Raw genomic sequence first — 25,324 nt, 5'->3', positions numbered from 1 at the left:
AATTCAGATTATTTTTGTTGAACTATAATTATTTTTTCTAATTGTAATTATTTTTTCTGAACTTAAATTAATTATACCGAACTAAAACTTATTTTTACTCATTCTCTATTATATTTGTTCTTTAAAGTTACTGAGTTTAGTAATTAAAAACTATTTTTATTAAATTGAAATTATTTTTATTGAATTGTAATTATTTTATTAAGGTGAAGAGAATTGGGTCTTAAAAGTAACTTTAGGTATGTGCTAGCTTATTCAAAACATTGGATGTAACCAACTAGAAATCCTTTGAATGGAAAAGGAAATATGAAGATGCCTTATCGAAGCAGAAAACTGAAGGATATGACGTTTCTGCAGGCAGCTGCTTTTGAGTCTAGGGGCAGCACTGCTGAAGCAAGTCTGGCTGTTCTTCAAGAACAAGCTCGGTCTACATAAGAAGCAGAGTTATGGTGATGGAAGTATGATATTGCTGCTAGGGAGGCAAAATCATCCCCTGGAAAGGCAGCTTCTATGCAAGAACATTTCATTGAGGGAAAGTATGCTAAGAGCTGATTATGCCTAAGACTTTAACTGAAAAGGTTTGAAATACTCTGCTTTTTAAGTTTATATTTTCTAACATTTCTTTTGTCTGAGTTCTGGTTTTTGAATGCACTAAGACAGAGGTGCATATATGATGTCTTTACTCATGGATATGAATCTCTTGTGCATAAGGTTTCAAAGGGGAATCATTTTATCTATTTATCTGTTAGTTATAAAATCTATAGGATCATGGGTGTTAGGACAAGGTTCTAAAGATGGATTAGATTGAGCAATAGTTGACAACTTTAAGCTAGAGTGGAAGGTAGAATGAAACAAAGGTAGAATGAGACAATGTTAGAGGTAAATTTGGGACAAACAAAAACAACTCAAATTGAACTTTTTCAGTCTAATAAATATTGTTGGGTACGAGGGGTATCACAGTAAAAAGGATTTGCCAAAAACGGAATAAAGTGAAAGTGTACATTATGCAACAGGCGAAAACAGAAATTGTTGATAACGTACTCCTTAAATTTTTATTCTTTCTCTATGGGAGCATTGTGAGTTTGTGACATATAGGGATTTAGTACAGCACATACTAATACATTTCAAATAGTTGCTATTAAACTTTTCAAATTAAAAAATCATGTACTTTGGTTGTACTTTTGAACTGATAAATAAATTATACTTCCTCCGTTCTATTAATATTGCAACAATGGACTTGTTGCACTATTCATCACTTTTGTTTGACCATATGATATGATTTATACATTAAGCAAAATATAGTAATGTGGAATCTTGTTGGATTCGTCTCATAAAATACTTTCACAATATAACTTTTTATAATTTTTACTCTTACACAATTATTAGTATTTAGTATATAAAATGTGTTTTGGGATGCGTAATTTCATCCTTGTTGCATTACTAATAGAACGGAGGAAGTACTATACTTTTATCAATTCAATCTTGTCAGATTTTTATTTATGTGTAATTTTAGATTATTGATATTGTATAGTTGATATTAATGTTTAATTAAAAAAATTTAATAGTAAAAAACGTGCCTTAAGGATCATGAATATCCAAATGTATAAGCTATATTGGGATGGATGAAGTAGATTTCCATGCTAATTTACAAATTCTAATTTCCAATCATCCTTAATCTCTTGGGATAGAACCTAGAATTTTCTTAGTAGTGAGCCCCAGAACCTAATAACAAAGCCCTTTTCATGGAAAATGAAAAGAAAAGGGGAATGTTTTTAAGATGATCCTTTTCCATAAAATTGGCAAAAAGGTTGCTGATCATTCTATGTAAACGTTATTTCCATTTGGTACATTTGAAGTGCAATAAAATGTATGATTATATGATGCCCCCTTCCCTTTCCCCCATCAAATTTCTTCAAAATTATTTTGTGTGTATATTTGTACAAGGTCCATAGAAATTATTCTTATAAACTTTTGTGATTGGAATTTTAGTTGATTTTGTTCCAATGTATAGTTATATGTTTCTATAATTATTGAAATTTTTTACCTAATAGGTATGAATCTATTATGGAAATATATATGTGGGTTCACACCAAAAGCCTTGGGGTATAATTATATTTAATTTAAAGGCGCTTTGAGCAGCTTCACCTAATATCCTATTAAATGAAAAAGTAAAAACGTAATTAATTGAAACCATAATCAATTATTGTACACTTGCATTTCCCTCTCTATTATTTATATTGTATAAGCTTAGGATATTGAAGTTATTTGATAAGAAGTCTAGCCTTGCTTGTGCATCACCATCAAGTTTTCTTGTTTGTAAGTATGACTCCTTTTGCCTTTTGCTATTATTTTCTATTATCATTCTTGTATAACATATGAATGTTTCAATTTTTATAATCGTTGATAATAATCCATGATTAATGCTCTAAAGAATCGATAATTATCATCTACATGTTACTTTTCGTGCCCAAAAATATTTTGGAAATAGCTTCACCAGTTTAAACTAGATTGGATAAAGGTTGCATACATCTAGATCTCTCTAAATCATGCCATGGTTGGAGAGATTGATATTGATTTATTATTGTTATTATTAAAAGTATGTGCTTATAATCAATTTCCGCCTTTACCGGCCTTTTATTGTGTGAGAGATTGATTTACACATCATGCAACATCTTTTCTAAGCCTTGTAGATTCTTGCTTGATTCAAAAATTGATCCTATAAAATTGGGTTTGAACACAAATTAAGGATATAAAATCTATATATGACCAAACTCTAAAAATTGAATATAAGCAAGACCAATTTTACTCGTTGGGTTCCGTGGTAGAATTTGTAGAATAAGAACTTCTCAGACTCCCACGAAACAATCTTGTCCCTTTGTCCCCAAATAAAAGTGTAATTTGCCTTTTCAGATGGTTTTAGGAAGGTGAATCTAAAATAAACATATATATAATGGTGAAATGAGACTTTTATGTATGGACAAATTTTGGGTAAATGGAGCTTATATTTGGGGAAAAAGGCGAGTTACAAAACTAAATAAGTGCAATAAAAATGATTGTACTACGTATTGTATTTTCATGTCCTCTTGTTTAATAAGGATGAGTTAGGATGTTAATTTTTGGGTTGTTGCTCCATTCTTTTATACTTGCATTTTGATAATCATTGTATTTGGTAATTGTAAACTCATTGTTCAAATATTTTGCTCTAATTATTAGTATCATTAATACATTCATTTTATATATACTTCCTTTGTTTTTAACAGTTCGACTTGCTTAGTCACTTTGAGCCGTTTTACAAACTTAGACTCACTTCTAGTTTATCCCTTTATTGGAAAACCCCTTCTACTATCTTAGCCCATCTGTCTTATCTGTCTCATACTATTTACACCCTTTTGCACTCTTTTGCTTTATCAATTTTTTTGCTTACACCCAATCGTTTTACCCATCTCTCTTACTTTATTCACAGTTTTCTTATAGCTACTAATTTTTTCCATACATTCTTAGAGAACTTTTGGGAATGGAAAGAGTATCTTTGTTTTAAAAACTAATCTAAAAATGAACATTTAACTTTGCCATATATAAAGATGAAAACACCCTTAATTCTACTACTAGCTGACCCATAACTAAAATTTTTTGGTTGTGGTGAAGGGTTGTTAACCCACAACATAAGAAGTCTCAACTTGGAAGTTGGAAATGACCCGAATCCGATATAACCATACCCCACCAAGCGTTTTGCTAGTTTTAACAGTATCCTATGCAAGATTAATATATGTGGATATGGATGACAACCTTTTTCCCTGTTTTTTTTAACTATAATTTTTTATTTGGATTAATCTTTATTACTTGTTAAAGGTTGAATTTATTGCTTCATGCTTAAATGATTTGATTTTCTTAAAGAGGAATATAAGTTGTTTAGATATATGTATAAAGTCAATACAATTCGATCACTGCACTAGTTGTTAGCATTTTGGAAATAGAATTTATGAAGAATGAGCTCTCTTCATATTTGCTAGGTTTTGTGAAGGGAAAATGGTGATAGGAAACTCTAATGTCGAGGGGAAAACATTATATGCATGTGTCATATATTGTTCAAGCTATAGAAACTATCATACTTCATTTTTTTTTTTTTTTTTTTTTTTTTTTTTTGTAACCAATTACGGAAACTCTTGTTAACCAGAAGCGAGTGAATGTAGAAAAAGATTAATAAAGCAAGAGAGATGGAGTAAAAGGTTGGTGGGCATAAAAAAAAAAGGTAAATTAACTAAAAGAGTGAAAAGGTGTAAATATTGTGGGATAAGGGGGATGAGATGTTAAGTTGTGTGCCAAAAATAGAATCAGGTAGAAGTGGTACATCAAATGAAAATATCTCAAAAAGGAATGTGGGTACATCAATAAAATAACAGAGTGTATTAGAATATGAAGAGCAAATTGCATACATGTGTTTTGGTCAGAAGAATTTTCTGATTAGTTATAGTGCTGTCAACTGAACATATTGGTTTAGTTCTGGTTTTTTTGATTTGATGTCCATACTGGCTCTAATTATTTTTAATCTGATGCAATCATTACAAGTTTATGTGTGTAAGGATGAACAATACATTTTGTCTTTTTAGGTTGTACTGAACTTGTAATAACTTGTGAGGGTGTTTGAGTTGGATTGTGAGATCACACTTCATAATGGCAGATAGTTTTCAACTAGTTTTATTGAAGGCAAAGTAAATTGGAGCCGAAAAAATATGTCTTCTATACCAGAAACCTGATTTATGGGATAGATTTGGAAATTAATACTAGTAATCTAAGGGCCTGTTCTGTTGAGCTTAATTTCAGTTTAGCTTAGCTCCAATCAGTTCAGTTCCTAATTTCCTTTTCCCATAAACAATTTATTTCAGTTCAGTTCAGCCCCAATCAGTTCAGTTGTTTTCAGTAAATCGGAACAAGGCCTAAGGGCCTGTTCTCATTGACTGAACTGAACTGAACTGAACTGATTAGAGCTGAACTGAACTGAACTTATTAGAGCTGAACTGAAATGCATATTTTATAAGAGAAAGAAATTAGGAGCTGAACTTAACTGAACTGAAGTGAACTTATTAGAGCTGAACTGAAATGAACTAAACTTATTAGAGCTGAACTGAACTGAAAATAATCGTATCAGAACAGGCCCTAAGTCTATCTAATATGAAATTATGAACTCTATATATAGATCAACATTTCGTGTATACATGAGGGTTCTTTTTTTTGGATCTATCTGGTATATGAACAAAGGAAGAGGTTTATTTATTTGAATGTTTTTTCTTTGGGAATTCTTATGCTATTGTTTATGGTAATATATGTTAACTGGCATTTTCAAGTTTTACTCATGCTCACACTTCTAGATAGATGTAGATGATACTTATGTGACCCAGACTTTTCATTCACGTCAAGAACTCGTGTCAAATCCTTGAGACTCAGATATGAGTTGGAGTAGGACACTTTGACACTTCATTTTGGGCTGTTGATGTTTGCATAGGGCGTTCTAAGTAAATTACATACAAACTCATCACTATTTTTTTGATATATAATCTTGTGTATCAAGCATATAACATTTTTTAAAGAAAGATTAAGGTGTTAGGAATCAAAATTGACATTAAGGTCCAACATTACTCGGGTATGGATTTTATAAAATGGCTAGTCACAGAAAGGCAGCTATCTAGCCAAGAGCTGTGGTCAATCTGGCCATACCCATTATCAATACAATTTATACGAATATATTTCAGCTTTGTTTACATACTTAGTCATCCATTGCAAAGAACAAGTGATTTGGTTTCACATATATCATTTATATATGTAATTCTATTCCTTAGTCCTTTCTTTCTGGTAATTTTTTTTTCTTCTGGATGATGTGAGTCTTGTGATACTTACGAATCCCCACTCCCACAAATTTTCAGGTTCAGTGGCCCTTTTGTAGCAATGAAGTTCAGTAATTGCATTGATGAATGGTCAACTGACGACTTTATGGTGCAACTTCAGCATTTTTGTGATGCATCAACCGCATTTATGCACTTTGTTATTCCATTGGAACTTATCTATTTCATCCGAATGTATAAAGTTTTTCCTAGCAAATTGGCAATCATTTATTTTGGAACTTTCTCCATTCTCTGTGGGGTAAGTTATTTGACTGACTTGTGGAGATACTCTCGGTACTATAAGTACTCAGAAACTTCTGCTTTGGTGATAAAGATTGTGCAAGTTTGTGCTGCTGTGGCATCATGGTTGACAGTTGTGGTTATGTATTTTGTGACACCAAAATTTTTAAGAATAAGAGAAAATGTACATCTTCTCGAGAACAGGGTTGATGATCTCAGTAGAAAAAAAAGCCTTCTGCTTCGTAAAGTAGCAACAAGAAGATCCATTGTAAACCTAATAGATGTTATTCGAAGCACCGTTTATGGGTACGACATTGTTGAGTCAACTCTTGTTGGGCTGGGAAAGATTTTCGACTTGGAGGAATGTTCATTTTGGTTTCCATCGCACACTAATAAAAGCCTGCAGCTTTCTCACTCTTTGAACCACGTATATTCTGTTGGTTCTGTTGTGCCTATGAACCTTCCTTTTGTTTCCAAAATCATTAATGCTGTTGGGGCCGTGAGGATACCGTACACCTGTCCCTTGGTGAGGGCAAATAAATGCACCAAGAGAGCCATGAAGTTTGAGGCTGTGGCCATAAGAGTACCTCTTTCATTCTCTGAATCGGATGACTCACTTAATGCTTGTGTGATGAGCTATGCAGTGATGGTTCTGGTTCTCCCTCCAGATAATATCAGGAAGTTCCGTAAGTATGAACTGGAACTTCTGGGAGCTGTTGTAAAACAGGTTGGTGATTATCTATGCTTCTCTTTTGTTTTGTGCTCGTTATCTTTTACTGTGAGTAGTAAGTAAAATTTTGCAGTAGACAGCCTAGTTTCATAAGCAGTTTGTTGGTTCCAATTCTTTCAAATATCCATTCACTGATTCTTATTATAAACCCATGGTACTGCAAGTCTTCACACATGTGAGATTGTATTTGGTCATGCTTTCATAAGTTCTACTCTAAGTGGTTATCTATCTTATATTTGGGATCTATACAGAAACATGGTATTTTTGCAAGTTTTTCAGTGGTAATTGTTCTTTTACTTTGTAGAACTAGTTTTCCCTCTTCTGCAAACCCTTGTTAGGCTGAGGCATGATACACCTAATACTTAGTTCTATTAAAATGAATTTTTTAAATAATGTGTTTATTATATGGTCAATATCGTTTCTTTCAACTCGTTATGTCTTTATTATTTCCGTGCTTTGTTTCATGCACTGTCAGCATTTCAATTGCCTACCCTGTGAGAAGACTGGTGAATGGGAAGTATATTGGTAATTAGACTTCTAAAAGACTCATTAGATACTATACGTGTGTCAGTTTATGTAATGATATTTTACCAGTAATAATTTTTAAGTCTAACCACTTTTTTGGTATGGTGATTCATTGTCAAACAAAATCATTGAACCGTATCCATTACCTACTGTTACCAGTCTTACCACCCATTTGTTACTCTTTTTCAAACCCTATTGTAACAAAATGGTTACATTTCGTAATCCTTAATTTGATACAAAGGGACTTAGCTATATGAAACAACTAGTATGGTAACAGCCAACAATCTTAACATTATCCTTTCCCCTCTTGTATGTTTCATTCCTTACCATGTTTTCATTTCCCGAATTTTATACCAAACATGTGCTTAAACACAGTCCAGAGTCTCTCTTGCTAGCTCACTAACACAATATACAGCCAACAATATTTGACTCTTTAAGTAGTAATAGCTACCCACCCTGTCAGGCTACCACGTTCTATGTTTTCTATCTCCATCAAACAGTTCACGTTCCAGGCATCATGGCTTGTATGCTTACTGAATTTTGATCATTCTTGTGGATCCAGAAAGCTGAAATTTGATCATAGGATTCCAATTTCTTGTGCTGTCTCAGGTATCAGTTGCACTTGGTCATGCTTCAACTATCGAAGATTCATTTATGGCAAGGTATCATCTTAAGGAGCAACTTTCTTGTAAGGAGGTGGGTTTATGGGGCATCATGAAAGCTCTCCACAATCCTGATGATTATAAGACTGAAAATTTCAATCCAATGGAAATACCTCTGTGTGATGTGTCATCTTTTCTTCAAGATAATACATCTGTCATCTTTTCTGTGGAAACACTGTTACAAAATGAGAAAGATGGTATGCTTGTTTTGAATATTAGGGCTTTCCACCTTTCGGAGGTCATAAAGCAGGTGTTCTATTAAAGCTGTGCATTTTGGATTTCAAGTTTACTGAATATCTACACCAGTGAAATGTAATGCAATTTTTTTTTGTCTCAGGTTTTTAACGTCATAAAGGTTGCAGCAGAAGTGAAAAAATTATCACTCTCTCTTGTTTTAGCCCCTGATTTGCCTGTCAAAGCTTTGGGGGACATAGAAAGGCTAATGCAAGTTATTCTGATTGTAATGGGTAATGCTGTGAAATTCACTAAGGAGGGTCATATATTAGTAAAAGCATCTGTGGTAAAACCCAACCCTCGTAGAGCCTGGCGGCCTTCTAAATTCCTTTTGGTATCAAGTGACACTCATTTTTACTTGAAAGTGCAGGTATTTATTTTTACTAGTCATGGATATGTGACATGGCATGTGTTGAGTTTACGTCTTGTTTGTCTAGTCTTTTTTCTTTTTAGAAGCAGCTTTTATTATAGGAAGGTACATTATTTGCAAATCTTGAACTCAGTCTAGAAACTTGAAAGGTCTTTTACATATCTAACTTATTAAGTGAAGGCTGAAGGACTTGAATATTCTATGCTAATATTGTATTTACACAAAGTTAGAAACATTCTTAGTCCTATGCTAACATATTTAAGCTGCAGGTTGAAGATTCTGGTTGTGGGATCGACCCAAAAGATATACCAAGCCTGTTTGATCTTCCAAACACTTCTAATCGACATTCTAGTGTCTTACATGGGCTTCCCATTTGCAAATGGTACCATCTTTAAACTTTAATTTTTCTGCCATGACTTTTTTTGGGTTTAATTAAAGGCACCTTGATGAGAGTTGCTGGGAGATTACATATTTACATGTCGCCATACTCATCGTTGTCATATGCTTCGTCTGATTCAAAATAATTACTTGTACAACATTTTGACTTTTGTATTCATATACAAACTTCAAAAACTTGTGTACACATCCGGTTTACACTAATATTAGTGTACATCGAGCAGTATAGAGGTAACTTTAAGCCAATTTAGGGTAACTTTTTGTCTTTTTTGGGGTAACTTTAATGTATGATTTTTTTTTATAAATCGAACAAGAAAAGTTTTATAAGGGTGATAAAATTACTTTCAATCACTAATAATTGAATTTTAGTCATTTAAAATGTGATTCTTTACCAATAAAAGGTAGATTATTTTTATTTGTATTGGGTTATTTTTATACATATTAGGGTAACTTTTATTCATTTTAGGGGTAACTTTTGATCACTTTAAGAGAGATTTAAAATGGATGTACAATAATTATTGTACACCCCGATTTTTTTTAAAAGTTTGTGTACAAACTTATTCCAGTATACCACTCATTTTAAAAGTTATCAATTAAAATCTTGAATTAGTATGAACTCATTATAACTTATTGCTAATAGATTATAAACAATATTAGTCATTAAAGTTGTATGTTGGCAAACATGTTAGTCAAAGTGTTGCAATTTCTAAAATTGGAGGAACGACCTCTTAAACTCTTAAAATCTTTTCTAACATAAAACTATTGCTATGGTTATGGATTCAGGTTAGTCGATGCCATGGGTGGTGAGATATGGGTTGAGAGTGATGGTTTAGGCAAAGGTTGCACGGCTACTATCATCGTGGCACTTGGAGTGTTTGATTCAGATTGATCATGCATGATCTTGGTCAAGAAGGCTGACAAAATGCTTAGAAACAGTCATATTGGTCACGAAGGTTTAAGAACGTGATTAAGTGCTTACAAATACTACAAATAAATGGCTGGATGGCCATTTTACAGCTTTAAATTATTCAGTGTTCAGATTTTTATCAAACCACATTATTTGTGGAATATTATTATAAATAAATGATTGAAACTCATCAATCCTTGGATTTTTGTTTTTCTTGATTTATTTTTTTATTTTTAATAACCACAATGTTTTTAAAGGTTTGAATGTGAGAAACTACTATCAAGGCAGCAATAAATGATCAAAATTTGGAAAGATGGAACAAACAACAGATGATGATTTTTGATGACGCCTTGCCTAATAAAAACGAGTTTAATCCACGTAAATTTAGCTGCAACTTTTTTCATATTTTTCTAAATTATAAAAAAATAATCATCTACTCCGTACCACCTTGATTCTTTTGGCATTATATTCAAATACATTCCATTTACCCTACATTTTTCCCACTTACCTCTACAACTCACCCTTGGAAACTCCTCTTTAACCAACTAACTACAGCCATCACTTTGATCGTGTTTGATTGTTTCATTTCACCACACATGGCCATACCAACAACACCGCCTTTTTCAATCCACCATAGGCACGGCCTCCACCCCATTTGACCTCTTGAAATCACCCTCCCAACACTTATCCCAACATTTTTTGCTATAAGCCCATCCACCCAAGGAAAGGAGTGTTATTGTCCTTGATGGTGTTTGGTGCAAGTGAAAAAACGCCCTTCTTCCTAAATTTTCCCTAGTCTCCTTCCTCACTACCACACGTCCTCTACTACAACTATCGTCCGTCTCTGCAAACCACCACTGTTACCATCTATCATACATCCAGCAAGATGCTACATCATCGACATCAAAATCCACCACCACCAACACTCGTCATCACATCCAAAACCATTGCGATAAGGCTTACATGGTCAAATTCATCCATAACGGCTCCACAGTTACCACTTGGAGATCGGGTAATTATGGGTTTTTTGATGTGACATCTTACCGCCTACAATGATGGTAATTGGGTTGAGATAATGAAGCTAATCGTTACGAGATCTATTAAGGTTATGATGACTGGAGTGGTGACTAACAACTAGAAGTGTTGGCTTGTACATCTGGTAGCAGCCCCGGTTGTCAAGGTTTACGGCAAGGATGAACACCATGGCGGTAGTCAATATTGGTTCAAGGGTTTAGAGACCAGAGTAGGGTAAACACCATGGCAGTAGTCTATGACTTTTTAGTTACATTTGTCTTTCTGAATTACCACCACCAAACATCCCCTATTACTTTACATCACTTTTAATAATTTCAGAAATTATTGTAAACATCACTTTTAATAATTTCAGAAATTATTGTAATATGCCTTCTCAGTAAAAAAAACAGATGTAAATATTATAGAAGACCTACTCTAAAGTTAAAATTCTACAACTACACAGCAAGCCATAATCATAGATCTGCAGTTTACTTTCATCACAGGATTTAGCTTTGACAAAAGTATTGCTTGTATAGTCGCACTATATTTTGCATAGGGTATAGTTACAGCCATATGGATTTCCCTGAGATTTACCAGTTACTACGTATATAGCAATAGAAACGACGCTCCAAATCATATACCCTGAACAGCTGATAACATGAAACCAATTTAAGATGTGAAAAGAAAGTAATACATTTCAACCTGAGTATCAGGATTATCAAGCAACTCTATCTCAGTCATAACATAACAAGATCCACAAAACATATTAGCTGCAAAAAAAGATACTATGCTAACAAAATAACAAGGTCCACAGACCACCCTAAGTTTCCTCATCAGGTCTTGAAACTATCACTTCACTTCTTTGCTTTCTTGGCCCTGTAAAACATTAGGTCTCGAGTTAGATAATCTAACATAAATTGGAAACAAATTGTTAGTACAATTACAGAAACTCTTGAAAACATATTGCAACAATCAACTTACTGTGTTGGCTTAGGAGCAGCTGCTGGAGCGGCAGCAGCTTCAGGTTGTTTGGGTGCTTCAGCATTTGGTCCCTGAAAAAACGAACACCATAAATTATAAACTAGCAAGAAATCTCAAATAAGTTGCATAAAATTCTTATCAGATATAAGAGTGTATTTTGCATATGAATTTACCAGAGCCAAACGCTCCTCTCTTCGGGCCAACTTCCTCTCCCTGCTAGCCTTGTTCTTGGCACGCTTAGCCTCAAATTGGTCAGACAAGGTCTTGTCTCTTGCCTTCTCAGCCTTGGTCTTGTGGATGCTTTCCATCAATACACGCTTGTTTTTGAACACATTACCCTTCACCTTCATGTACATGTCATGGTACATGTGCTTGTCAATTTTCTTTGACTCTCGGTACTTACGGAGCAACCTCCTGAGAACTCTCAACCTCCTCATCCACAAAATCTTGGTTGGAAGCCTTGCCTCCCTGGTACCCTTACGCTTACCTAAAATGAACCAAAATCACGCTTAACATCACATAGTTAAATAGTATCATCACCTTTAGCTCAATTATCAACTAAATGGTTCTCATTCTTTCAAATGCCAACAGGGCAGACACACTTGACCGATAAGATCACAAGATATGTCGAATGCTTCTCAAGTGATCACGGTTTCACTTCTGATTCCTGTAACTAATCTACTTATTGAGAGGAACTTTAATACTCATTATACACACCAACAAACTTTAACAGCAGAAAATTTGACAAAAACACTATCCAGGTTGATGATATGCATACCGTGTCCTGAGTGACGACCCTTCCTCTTTGCCTCCATCATACGACGAGCACGAGACCTTGAATGAATCTTGGTAGGCTTCCTGATAATGAAACCATCCTTAACCAACTTTCTGATGTTTTGACCTGAACAAATCAATCAAACATAAATACCTATTCAGCCACATCTAACAACAAACAAAACCATATAAAAAAATCAAACAGCAAAAAATCTTCAATTGCATAATAAAAGCCATATCAATGCCAATTAATTTCGCAAAATAATTACTAGCATAGAGCAGTATAAATTGCATAATAAGACATATATAACTTCAATTGATAAAACTAGATACCTCCTTCAAACTAAAAACCAATTTACGCAGAAAATTCGTCATTTGCAAAGCTCATATGTTCAAATTTCAAGTTCTAGATTAGAAACTGTAACAATTAAGCACTAACAAAATCGATCAATAAATTTAATAAAGTAATTATAATCTCATCATAAAACTTCCTACAATTCGATCGAAGATACATCAAAAGATCACCATTTTCCAGAAAAAATCACATAAAAAGCGCTAAATATAACCATTGCAACAATTTCTAGGGTTCTAATTCAGATAATCATCAAAAAATTACAAAATCTAACAATCGATTGAAAAAAACACAATTAAAAAAGAGATTGAAAAGAAAAAACGAAAAGCAATCGAAATCAAAGGATAAAGAGAGAGAAGGAACGTACGAGAGTTAGCCATGGAAATTTCATTGCCTTCATTAGGATCAAGCCAAACCTTGCCACGACCGCACTTGAGGATATCAGCGGCGAGCCGCTTTTGAAGCTTCAAAGACACCATTGTTGTTGCTGCGAGTTTCTCTCTCCTCTCACTCTCTCTGTGGTGGGAGCTGCTAGAAGATGGGAAATGGAGGAAGTGGAGGCTTAAATATCACCAGTTTTTAGAGCTAGGGTTTGGGGATTAGGGGTTTACCCATTTTCTTTATTTATTGGGTTTTTGGGTTGGGCTTTTTTTTTATGGCTTTGTTTAAATATTGATTGGATTGATTCGTTCAGTTTTTTTTCATTAGAGGTCCTATGGTTTCTAAAATATGGGGTCCAATTCTTGTAATATCTACCTCATGTATTTAGGGTCAACTTTTATCTCTACTAGGGGAGCCTAAGCATAATCGATGTTTATGGTCGAGTTGTAATAGCTTGTCATAACACACTAAATTTATTGGGTAGGCTTTTGAACGCATATACATGAAATAAATTGTTGATAATCATACCCTTGCATAGGTACAAAAATGTAACACTTGAAAATATATAAACACTATTCACTTTTTAGTTGTAAGTTTTTTATGGTGTAATATGACTTTTGTTGTGAGTTATAAAATACAATTATATATCATCCGTCACTTTTAGTTGCAACACTTGAAAATATATGCATTTTTCATTTTTTTTTTAATAATTGATCTTTATTTTTATTGACTTTTTTTGTTGCACAAAATAGTCATGTGGGATCGTATTAGATTCAACATTTCGATTTATATATGTGTTTTCAATATTTAATCTTTAGATTATTTATATGTCTATAATTAGAGATACAAGAGATTGAAATTATGTATTGACAAGCGTGAAAGTTAAAATGTTACAACTAAAAATTTAACGAAAAAACATTCAAAAGAAAAATGTCTAATTAGATGATTAGGTAATTAAATTCAGTGGGTTTGTGTGTGTGTGTGTGTGTTTGTTTTAAAGAAAATAGTAACAAAGTGGGTTATATCCGGACTATTTCCCCACCCTTTGAAGAGGATTATTTTCACATTAAATAGTTTTGCCATTAAATTCAACAATTTTCTCCTCCTCCTTCTCCTTTTCCTCTTCCTCTTCTTCATGTGGCTTAACTCGGTAGGTGCTTTAATGGAGGGATCATTTGCTTTAATGAAGGAGAGAAAGAGAGTAGGGAAGTACATGAGGAAGGAGAGAGAAAGGGGGGTTTAAAAGAGAGGAAAATGTTGAAAGTTGGAAGGGAAGAAAGACTAAAGAAACATAGAGAAATAAATACGGAAGCATAAGAGTTAATATGACATAAAAGGGTATATGGGTAAATAAGCAATTTTAAGGGTAAAAAAGTCATCACACTATTCATAAGAGTTCTTTTGTACTTTTTATAAGGTAGGGATTTCATGAGTCAATTTTTTAAGAGATTTGGGTTCTTAACAAATGGTCTCTCTAGTCCTCTACCCTTTTTAAAAAGTACCAATTTGACCGGCATAAAGTTTTAGGTGGGTGAGTTAAATAGAAAAGTAGAAATAGGAACCACGAGCCTGTTCTGATTTACTGAATTGAGCTTAACTTAATTGAACTGAACTGAGCCGAGCTGAACTGAACTGAACTGAACTGAACTGAACTGGACTGAATATTTTATGAGAGAAGGAAATTAGGAACTGAATTGAACTGAAAATAAGCTGAAGAGAACAGGTCCCACGTGATGAGATGGATACCATTAAAAAAAAATTAAAACAAGATGTTCAAAAAAGAAGTGATGAAGGACTTATAACACCATGACAACATTCCCCTATACTAGTTGCCTAGTGCAGCTTCCCCCCTCCCAACAGTTAAATATACTAGACAATTTTTTTTTTCAAAACAAAAAAAACAAATAATACAATTAGCTAGTCAAGAGATATACAAAGTATAATGAACAAGTTAATAAAATCTACAATCTACTCTAAGGCAATTAGTTTATAATAACTATTTATTCGATAATTACAAAACAACTATTAAAATCAGATATTCAAAACATCTAATAATGCAACTAGTTTGTAAAATCGGCTAATACTAGGGGTGAGCATAACAGGATACCCTGAAAAATTCCAGGAACCGGAACCGGAACCTGTTGCAACAGGTTCCTCAAAATGAGAACCGGAACCGGAACCTGTTGAACAGGTTCCTGGAAATTGGGAACCGGACCGGTTCCGATTCAGGGTACCCTGTATTAATATATATATTTTTATAATTGTAATTTTGATATTTATTATTTAAAAATTAAGTAAGAATTAGTGTATAATTTGAAATTAAGTGATACTTTTATCAGGTACAGGGTACCCTACAGGTTCCAATTCCAAAAAATTGAGAACCTGAACCAGAACCTATTACAACAGGTTCTCCAGTTTGCTACCCGGAACCGGAACCTCTTGTACAGGTTATGGTTCTGGAACCTGCGGTTCCTAACAGGTTTCGGTTCCGATTCAAGATACCCTGATTTTTTGCTCACCCCTAGCTAATACAACCCGCAACACTTAATATAACGAGTTATTTACTAATTACAAAATAGGGTATTTGAGATATGATCATATGTGGTCAATGAGGGTACGTAGGATAATGACGGGAGACTGGTAAGTGAAGTAAGTGTAAAACAAATATATTTTTTTACCCGATACGAGTTGGGAATATGATTAGGATCAAAGTAAATTAAAGTAAGGGGCCGTTTGGTTGGGGGTATTCAACAAAGGGAATGAGAATCAACTACCATGAATCCCTTTGTTGATGTTTGATTGACAAAATCAATCATTCCCTTTACCCCTCCCATTACCCCATTTTCCTCTATCTTCATTCCCCACCCCCTCAAGGGAATCACCCAAACCCCCAAATTCTTCTTCAGCCAACTACCTTGACCAAATTTCTAACTACCTTGACCACCCTTGAGAACACCAACTGACCATCGACACCACCGCTCAACCACCAAAAACATTGCCCAGACATCAACACCACCTCCCAACCGCCACCAGAAGCACCGCCTAGCCATCGGAAACATCGCCCAAACACTCACCACCGCACGACCACCATCCTTCCCCACCGAAACCACCCAAAACCACCAAAGAAAAAAACCCACCCGCACCCAAAACCACCCTTGCCTACCAAAACCACCCAAAACCCTCCCGGAAAAATACCCACCCTCCTCGAATCCACCCAAACCCACCCGAAAATAACCTTAAACCCATCACGTTAGCCGCCTATTACCCTAAAAACCACCATGAAAACCACCAAAAAAACCCTAACCATCTCAATAAACAACCCAAACCACCCCATAAACAACCTCAAACACCCAAATAAACAACCCTTTACACCCTAAAAACTAACAAACTACCAGATCTACGAAAAAAATTAAAAGAAAAAAAAAGAGAGAAGGATGGCATGGGTCCGTACGGAGGGTCGGCGGCCGGTGGGTGTCGGAGTCGGGCGATGCAACAGTAGAGGATGGAGGGGTGGCAGTGTTGGAGGCTTGAGGACTAACAATTGCAATGGTGTGGTGGAGAACAGTGGTGGTGGTGGTGGAGAATGCTGGTGCTTCATATTCGATTCCCATTCTTTTTTAATAAAACAAACAACACATTATAAATGGGGGGTTTGCTTTCCTTTCTCTCTCATTCCCTTTCCTAATGTGTTTCCCTTTCCCTTCTACCAACCAAACGACCCCTAAATATACTCCAACCCTCTCCTATCTTACTTTTTCATTAATATGTAAGTGTGTTTTTGTATTTTTATTTCTAACGAAGTAAATATTTTTTTGACATCACAACCATGTCAAAGATCAAAATTTAAAAGAATAATGAAAAGGAAGCAGGTCAACTTTGTTTAATTATCGAATTGGGCATGGTTAATTATTAATACTAATTGTTAAGTATCAATGCAAAGTCAAATTGATTTTAGGCAAATTCAGTATCAGTCACTCAAGTCTAGTTAATTTTTAATTATTGCTTTGCATCATTTTAAAGTTTATAATGAGTCATAAATTTCAAGTCAAAGCTAATCAGATTTCAGGTGAATTAATTTTATCAAATTAACTTTCAAATAATTCTCTGCATTTTCTCTCAAAACCAACAATTAGTGGATCAGAGTACTCGGTTAGTCCATCATAATTAAACTAATAATATCAATAATATATTCCATATGTAATACTTATACAAACTTAATACATAATTATTTTTGATAAACTACAAACATTATACTATATTCATACCATAATCAAAGGTATGGTTACACTACGTTTGCCATCAGTCCAAGTGACTGAACTAGAAGTTTGTTCATTTAGCGTGATTCCTTGATCTTTCACTGCCGAAATTGTAACAGAAAAACTTTGCTTATCCCAAATCTTCTTGAAACTTAATTCAGGAGGATTAACAGTCACATTAAATCCTGCAGGACTCGAAACTTTCGCGGTATACGTTGATGCAGTAGCGTTCACACTTGTTAAAGTCCTGTTAAACACTTTACCTTCAACATCAGATGGCACAACCAAGGCAGGGTAGTTCAAGTCCCACTCCTTAACCATCGATTTTTCATCGCAGATAATTGATTTTTTCACAATGATCTTCATTTCAGTCGCATTGTACCCTGAAGCACATAGATTTTGAATGAAATCATCCTCACTGATATCATACACTAGCCCGGGATCATTCGCCTTTTCGGGGTTCACATGTCCTGCACCAGTAGCCCAATAAGAAGACGCCTGATCTTGATTTTGAGCCATCTTGCTCATCTCATGGTAACCAATATACGCCGTGGTCATCAAGGCGGACTTGATCATAGCCGGGTTCCAATCAGGGTGAGCACTCTTGAGCAAGGCGGCTAAACCCGAGACATGAGGGCAAGACATAGACGTGCCTGACGCGATATTATACTGAGTAACCCTTTGGTCCTCTTCCAACCTAGAAGGCGGTACGCCTTCAGGCCAGGCAGCCAGTATATCAACCCCTGGCGCGATCACGTCAGGCTTTAGTACATACTTAGACACATTATTTGGTCCTCGAGACGAAAACGAGGCAACCACCGGAGCCGGTTTTTCGCCTATTTGTGTCCCTCGACACACAATGGTCCCTTCTTTCACCTTCTTCTTACTGATATCATCCAAAAGTTTTGTAGTTGCTCCAATAGGTATGGTTAATCCGGGTATCGTATACGGGTCGCTTTTTTGTGTATCGTTTTCGCCTAATGTAGGATCATTTAGAGCTACAATAACTCCCACTCCACCAGCTTTACCCACAACCACCCCTTTCTCAACTTTGTTGATTAGCCCTGGTGAGCAAATTACGATTTTACCCTTTACGTCAACACTGTCTAATGACCCCGGCATACATTGTTCCATAGAATAATCAGATGTAAAATGTACCAAAGGGTATGTTTTATTCTTTGGTAGTGGATCCCCTGTGTAGAGAGAGCTGCCTGAAAGAACATCACCATTGTCAAGGATGACATCAGCAGGGAATGTTCTATCGATGGTGCTAGCCCCGACGGAGATGTACCACGGGGCGGAAGCCGAAATTTGTCCAGGTAAAGGTCCACTATTTCCAGCTGCAACTGAGACAAACACCCCCTTTTGAAATGCACCAAATGCGCCTATTGCAATAGGGTCTGTGGTGTAATCACGTGACGCGACGGGGCCTAAGGAGAGGGAGATGACATCCACGTCGTCCTCCACGGCTTTATCCATGGCAGCTAGTACGTCCGACCCAGTGCACCCGAACGTCCAACACGTCTTGTAGATGGATAGCCTTGCCATGGGAGCTATCCCCGTGGCTTGGCCTTCTGCGTACCCAATGAAGGAGACATTTTTGGAACTCGTACGGCCTGCAATTGTGGAGGCCGTATGAGTCCCATGCCCAAAATCGTCTCGAGCTGATAAAGGATCGCCTTTACGTGCTGCACTATTGAAATATCGTACGCCAACAAGTTTTTTGTTACATAGGGAAGATGGGAAGTCCACCCCTCCATCACATACACCCTTGAAGCGATCTGGTACCTTGTCCATCCCTTTGTCGTCAAAGCTCGGGTGCTCGGGCTTGATACCCGTGTCAATGACTCCAACCACGACGTTAGACCCCAAGTTGGAGTCCTTTAGCAACCCTAGCGGGGTATGGTACGAGTCAAGGCCAAGGAAGTGAGGTGATCTTGTTATTTGAGGTTGGTAGACTATGTCTGGAATGATAGAAATGACTTCAACTTGAGCTCTTAATGAGTCGGCATGCTCGGCCCTAAGCCGGGCCGAGAAGCCATGGAAAACGGTGTTGTAAACATGAAGCAAGGAATCACTGGGATTAGAATTGATTCTACTAAGAATGGACTTGTACCAATCCTCAACATTGGAAAATGTATTGGGTTTTAAGTTGTTTTGGATACTAATAATGTAAATTTGTTTATCTTGGTTACTACTATGAAGATTATGGTTTTGTACTGCCGAGGTGTAACGTAAGGAAAGAAAGAGTGTAAGAAAGATAATTGAAAAAATGTGAGACATTGTAAAATTTTGGGTTTGAGAGGATAAGATCATATGTGATGTTTTCATGCATTTATATACTACTACGAAGAGTTTAAGAAAATTAATCAACGTCAATAGAATTAATTTAAAGTTAATTAAAATTAGAGTGTGTAATGACTCCACCACATTTCCGCATGAGAATATGGGAGGATTTTACAAGCTAGTTACATAAAAGGAAATCCTTGCTTGATTAAAAAAGGCAATTATTGTTCCATTGATATTTGAAGGTAGATGAATAATGTGAATATTTTATACATTATGATCATATTTGAATAGAATTAATGGGTTGATGCGCAAAATGTATTATCAATTGGTTTTACTGGGTATCGTGTCATGGGATAGTAGTTTGTGAGTGCAAATAATGGCTCAATTTACTTAAATTGTGGAATTGAGACAAATAGTTGCACAATGATCAGATGGCATCATTACATAAATGTTGAATGGAGTTTGTTGTAGTTGTTAATTTTGTGGAATGACAAACAGCACTCTTACCATGTTTGTTGCACGAAGAACTAGTATCTTAAGATTCTTTACCACCTTCTTCTTCACGTTTCTCCACTAGTGACTAGTCCACTTCCCCTGCTATGCTTTCTCTATTGCAATTGTTTACTTGAGAAAGTAACTACGAAGTATTTTTTTATTTTATTTTTTTAAACAATAAAATACGGGAGAGGGCCTCCCCACCTTATTATATGAATAGGGGGCTGTGAGGAGTCGAACCCCCATCAAGAATCATCTCTCCATCTCCTCACTCCTCAACTACGAAGTATATAGAAGTAGCTGCAAAGCTACATCAACAATCAATGTGAAAAAAAAAAAAAACTTTATACGAGTAATTACAATGGATTATTTAAAAGACTCGTAAAAAAATTACTAGTTTTGTTGGTGTGGATGATGTATTAGGGAAGGAACCTACATTATCACACATGTTAAGTAGGTTTGTAAACAAGTTTTCATCATATTAGATCGACCGGGAAAAAAAAGTTTGATAGAATCAAAATAAATTAAAGGTGAATAATCTTTCACAATGAGAAGTTAGGGCAATCCGGCAATGCGATACTTTCGAACAAATTAGTATAATATGTTAGACTTGTATATATAATTGATTCATATATGTAGGTTCACCTGCATTTGACTGATCCTAATAAATATTATTGTCAAAACTATAGTTGGATATGGGCCAAAGGCCCAAAGCAGCATAAGGGTCAGTCATACATGCCATGAAAATGGTCTAATTGGGGCACAAGCTAGCTAGCTTAGCAAGGCATGAGGAGCACTTCAGTGAGCCATATCATGAACCTTACATGTACATAATCTTTAGGGGCCGTTTGGTTCGCAAAGGGGAAAGATAATGATTAAAAGAAAGGGAAATAGTGGGAATGGAAAGCAATTCCCTCATTTATTATAGGTTTTTTTGTTTACTTCAAAAGAATGGAATGAAATTTGAAAATAATTGCACAGCCAACAAGGGCAACAACCAACTCCGATCCCACCTCCGACCCCCTGCGGTGCAGAGCTCGCCCACGGCCCCACCCCCCTTCATTGGCCCCCAACCTCTCTTCCGGCGACGCTACTCCCCTTTCCCTGCAACACCGCCACCCCTCCCTCATCTACCGCCAGTCCGCCACACCAACTCCATGGGTAAAGGTGGATTTCATCCCTCTCTCTTTTTATAGGTAATATTTTGGTAGATCTAGAAGGTTGTATGTTTTTAGAGTGTTATGTGTTGTTTTTTTGGGTAATTGGAGGTTGTTTATGGGGTGGTTATGGTTTCTTATTGAGATGGTTAGGGTTTTTTGGTGGTTTTTGTGGTGGTTTTGTGGTGGGTGTGATGATTTTCGTGGGTAATTGGTAGTGAATGTGGTGGTTGAGGGTTTTTCGAGTGAAGTTGGGTAGTTTGGGGGAAGATTGTATTTTTTCCGATGGATTTGGGTAGTTTCGGTGGTGGCTGGGTGGTGGCGTCAACACGCCGACGGTTTTTTGGCGTCTGAGCGGTGATTTTGTAGGCGTATGGGGCGGTAGTTTCGGTGGTTAGGTGATAGTTGCGGTGGTTGGGCGGTGGTGTTGGTGGTCGGTTGGTGTTTTCAAGGGTGGTCAAGGTAGTTAGAAAGTTGGTCAAGGTAGTTGGCTGAAGAGGATTTTGGGGGTTTGAGTGATACTCTTGGGGGGGGGGGGGAGGGGAATGAGAGTAGAGGAAAATGGGGTAATGAGAGGGGTAAAGGGAATGATTGATTTTGTCTATCAAACATCAACAAAGGGATTCATGGTAGTTGATTCCCTTTCCCTTTGTTGAATACCCCCAACCAAACGGCTTAGTAATTTTGACACAAGCATAATAAGTTGACTCTGCTTGATTTAATATTGTGTCGAACCGTGTCATACATGTGAGCTCCCTTAAAAAAAATATGTATATAAAGCGAGCCTACATGCATGCGTGCACGGTTTGACATGTGTGGACTGTACTACGTATAAACTCCATTTATTATAAAATATCGACACGAACCTAGCACATCACAACATTTTTTTGATTTGTTTTAGGTACAATTTGCTTGAACCTAACACAAAAATCTTATAACATGCATGGTCCATAGGCTTGCACAAGCACAACCCTACGGCCTCATCCAACTTTCAACCAAAACTTCTCCGAATACACAAATAACACATAGTCCATGCATGCTACTATGCTAGTGCTACACTTTGATTACTCGGAAATAATAATTTCATTAATCTATTCATCTTTGTTCTAGAACAAGGAGTCAAGGATTGAAGGTCAAAATGTAAACGATTGACTGTTTCTTAATTAAATTTGCCAATCAAAATGATTGACTTATTACTTTGTAGTAATATTGAACAAATTAAAGTTGAAAACAACAGTCAGAGGCTTATAGCACAAGCTAGAACTGTGAGTCTGTGAGCGCCCACAAAGACGTAATTCCAAAACTATGAGCGCACCTGGGAACAGCACTTGCAACTTGCTTCGCCAATATGCAACCATGCATCGCATTCTACGTGTTCAACATTCAACGACCACGCACGTTCATTGAACGACTTTAACATTTTACTAGAAATATTGCATTTGAAAAAGGAAAATGATTAAGCTAGAATTGAAGTCAAACACTTCGTATAATAACTTTATACTGAAACATAACCCCTTCATATATACTTTTTCGATCCCTTTTTATTTGCACCATATGATTTGACTTATAAAGCTCTTAACTTATTGCGTAAATTTCTTAAGAATGAAGATTTTTCCCCCTCAAACATCATTCATTATTAATTTGACCGCAATTCAATCGATTCAATCAACATTAGAATGTTAGACCCATCCAAATATAGCTTAAAAAACGATTAGTCAAATTAAATCAATAGACAATAATAATTGATTAAAGGTACACGAAGTGTATTACACATTACAAAGTATATAATATTACACAAAATCTATCTATTCTTGTACTACCTCCGTTAAATATTATGCGCAACTTTGAAATATTATTTGTGAGATATAAAATATTTCAAAGTTGCACATAATATTTAACGGAGGTAGTATTTATAAATAATAGGGGTTAGTGTTACAAACTAAATAATTGAAGTAACTCAAAAATATTTAATCAAAAAATCAATGACAAATTTGTCAAAAAAAATAATAAAATGACGAAAGGAAAAAATCATTATTGCATCAATCCTAGAATAAAACTACGTTGATGAAAAATACGTCACTACCTCATGGCTGATCAGATGAAGCATCTTCATGAATCATGAATTCAATATGAAATAAATCATGTTGTTGATTACCATTTCTAAATTAGGTGATTGAAGTATAAATAAGTATAATTTTTAATTCAACCAATCATATTATTAAATTCAACCTGTCGTGCAGTGAAAGATAAATGTCAAGTGGTAACATAAAAATATACTTTCTCCGTTCTTTTTTACTTGACCCGCTTTCAGAAATTTTAAACCTTAAAAGTTGAAACAATACATCATAGTAGTCTAGTAGACTAAAACTACCAACAAAAAAGGAAAATTACAATTTTCTTTTCAATTAAATTTCACAAATAAAAGTTAAATCACTTATTAAAATCAGATAATTACAATTACAAGGCAATAATTATCATCCTTAACACAAAATTAAATAATCAAATGTTCAAGTAGAAGCAGCAGAGAGAACAGTAGCATCATCATCAAAATTCCAAAGCTCCAAAGTAGCATTTCCCTCTTGACAACCACCCAACGACGGCTGAACAGTCGCAGATTGACCATCCAAATATGGAATTTCATAAAATTTCATGTAATTTTCATAAGCCATTAACTCTTCAGACAACTTTTTCACTTCATTCTCCTCCTCCTCTCCCACCACCGCAATCTCCGCTTTCGGCACCGGCACAACTTCATCCGAATCAAGCGTTGTCGTATTTGATACCAAATTTGAAGCATTGTAAGCAGATTCTAAACCATACCCAGTTGATCTCTCTATACTTGATTCCAACCCATCTGACGAAAACTGCTGGTTTCCGTTCAAGTAATCGAACGACATGTAATCGATTGTTTGGCTTTCAGAAACACAGTTGTTAAACTGTTGTTGTTGCTGAGTTTGAAAAGAGCGAGGATTGTAGTTGTAATCGTAGTTGTTTAGCGGAACGTTGTTAGTAAGATGTTGTTCATCTTCATTAGGGAAATTAACCTTAGCTTTTTTACCACGGATTTTTCGAGCTTCTTTATCGTAAGCACGAGCAGCTTCTTCAGGAGTGTTGAAAGTACCAAGCCAAACACGAACGCCTTTTCTAGGGTCGCGAATTTCCGCTGCCCATTTACCCCATGGTCGTTGTCGAATTCCCCTGTATTGGGTCTTCCTCTGTTTTTTCGGCCGCTTTTCTTGTTGCACACTGCCACCTGTCCAACAAAATTAATTACACCGATCAATACGTGATTTAAATACATTAATAACACCAATCAACGCTTGTTTTTTTTATGATATTAAAAAAGGATAGAAGGACGAGTACCTGAAGAGGAGGAAAGTGGCCTTTTAGGAGGACGATAGGAAACTTGTTTGGTGAAGTTGTCTGATGAAGTTGAGATGAAATTACTAGGCCAGAAATCTGAACCAGAATTAAATCTGCCCTTATTTCGTGGGATTAAATCAGCTAATATTGCACCTCCACACATTTTCAACAAAAATAAAAGGGATTAATGTAAAAGATTAATGTTTTGACTTTTGAGAGCTAAGAAATACGAGTAATTTGTTTTTGTATGAGGTAATAATTTTGTTGGTTTTTTTTGAATAAAAATGTTATGAAATGAAATGTAAATATGAGGGGAAGTAAGAGG

At 35.6% G+C, this 25,324-nt stretch overlaps 4 protein-coding genes across 4 annotated transcripts; 1 reads left to right on the top strand and 3 right to left on the bottom strand.

Annotated features, from left to right (window-relative positions):
• The first annotated feature begins 189 nt into the window (after positions 1-189).
• LOC110727940 (probable ethylene response sensor 1) lies at positions 190-10,131 on the top strand. The gene is made up of 6 exons (XM_021907532.1): positions 190-575; positions 5,916-6,840; positions 7,978-8,280; positions 8,368-8,634; positions 8,904-9,016; positions 9,814-10,131. Exons 2-6 carry the CDS (start codon positions 5,938-5,940, stop codon positions 9,917-9,919), a joined length of 1,692 nt encoding a protein of 563 aa, XP_021763224.1. The 5' UTR covers positions 190-575; positions 5,916-5,937; the 3' UTR covers positions 9,920-10,131.
• Positions 10,132-11,560: 1,429 nt separating this feature from the next.
• Positions 11,561-13,636, bottom strand: LOC110727939 (60S ribosomal protein L19-3-like). The gene is made up of 5 exons (XM_021907531.1): positions 13,426-13,636; positions 12,711-12,833; positions 12,106-12,419; positions 11,933-12,003; positions 11,561-11,827 (listed from the first exon to the last, which is right to left on the bottom strand). Exons 1-5 carry the CDS (start codon positions 13,535-13,537, stop codon positions 11,806-11,808), a joined length of 642 nt encoding a protein of 213 aa, XP_021763223.1. The 5' UTR covers positions 13,538-13,636; the 3' UTR covers positions 11,561-11,805.
• A 4,062-nt stretch (positions 13,637-17,698) lies between these two features.
• On the bottom strand, positions 17,699-19,978 carry LOC110727657 (subtilisin-like protease SBT1.5). The gene has a single exon (XM_021907236.1). It carries the CDS (start codon positions 19,976-19,978, stop codon positions 17,699-17,701), a length of 2,280 nt encoding a protein of 759 aa, XP_021762928.1.
• A 3,965-nt stretch (positions 19,979-23,943) lies between these two features.
• Positions 23,944-25,324, bottom strand: LOC110727937 (ethylene-responsive transcription factor ERF073-like). Its single transcript, XM_021907530.1, has 2 exons — positions 25,000-25,324; positions 23,944-24,889 (listed from the first exon to the last, which is right to left on the bottom strand). Exons 1-2 carry the CDS (start codon positions 25,160-25,162, stop codon positions 24,144-24,146), a joined length of 909 nt encoding a protein of 302 aa, XP_021763222.1. The 5' UTR covers positions 25,163-25,324; the 3' UTR covers positions 23,944-24,143.

This window comes from Chenopodium quinoa, unplaced genomic scaffold (assembly GCF_001683475.1).
Source record: "Chenopodium quinoa cultivar QQ74 unplaced genomic scaffold, ASM168347v1, whole genome shotgun sequence".
In the NCBI taxonomy this organism is placed as follows: domain Eukaryota; kingdom Viridiplantae; phylum Streptophyta; class Magnoliopsida; order Caryophyllales; family Amaranthaceae; genus Chenopodium; species Chenopodium quinoa.
The sequence above is the reverse complement of the archived record's forward strand: the minus strand, read 5'-3'. Positions and strand labels throughout refer to the sequence as shown.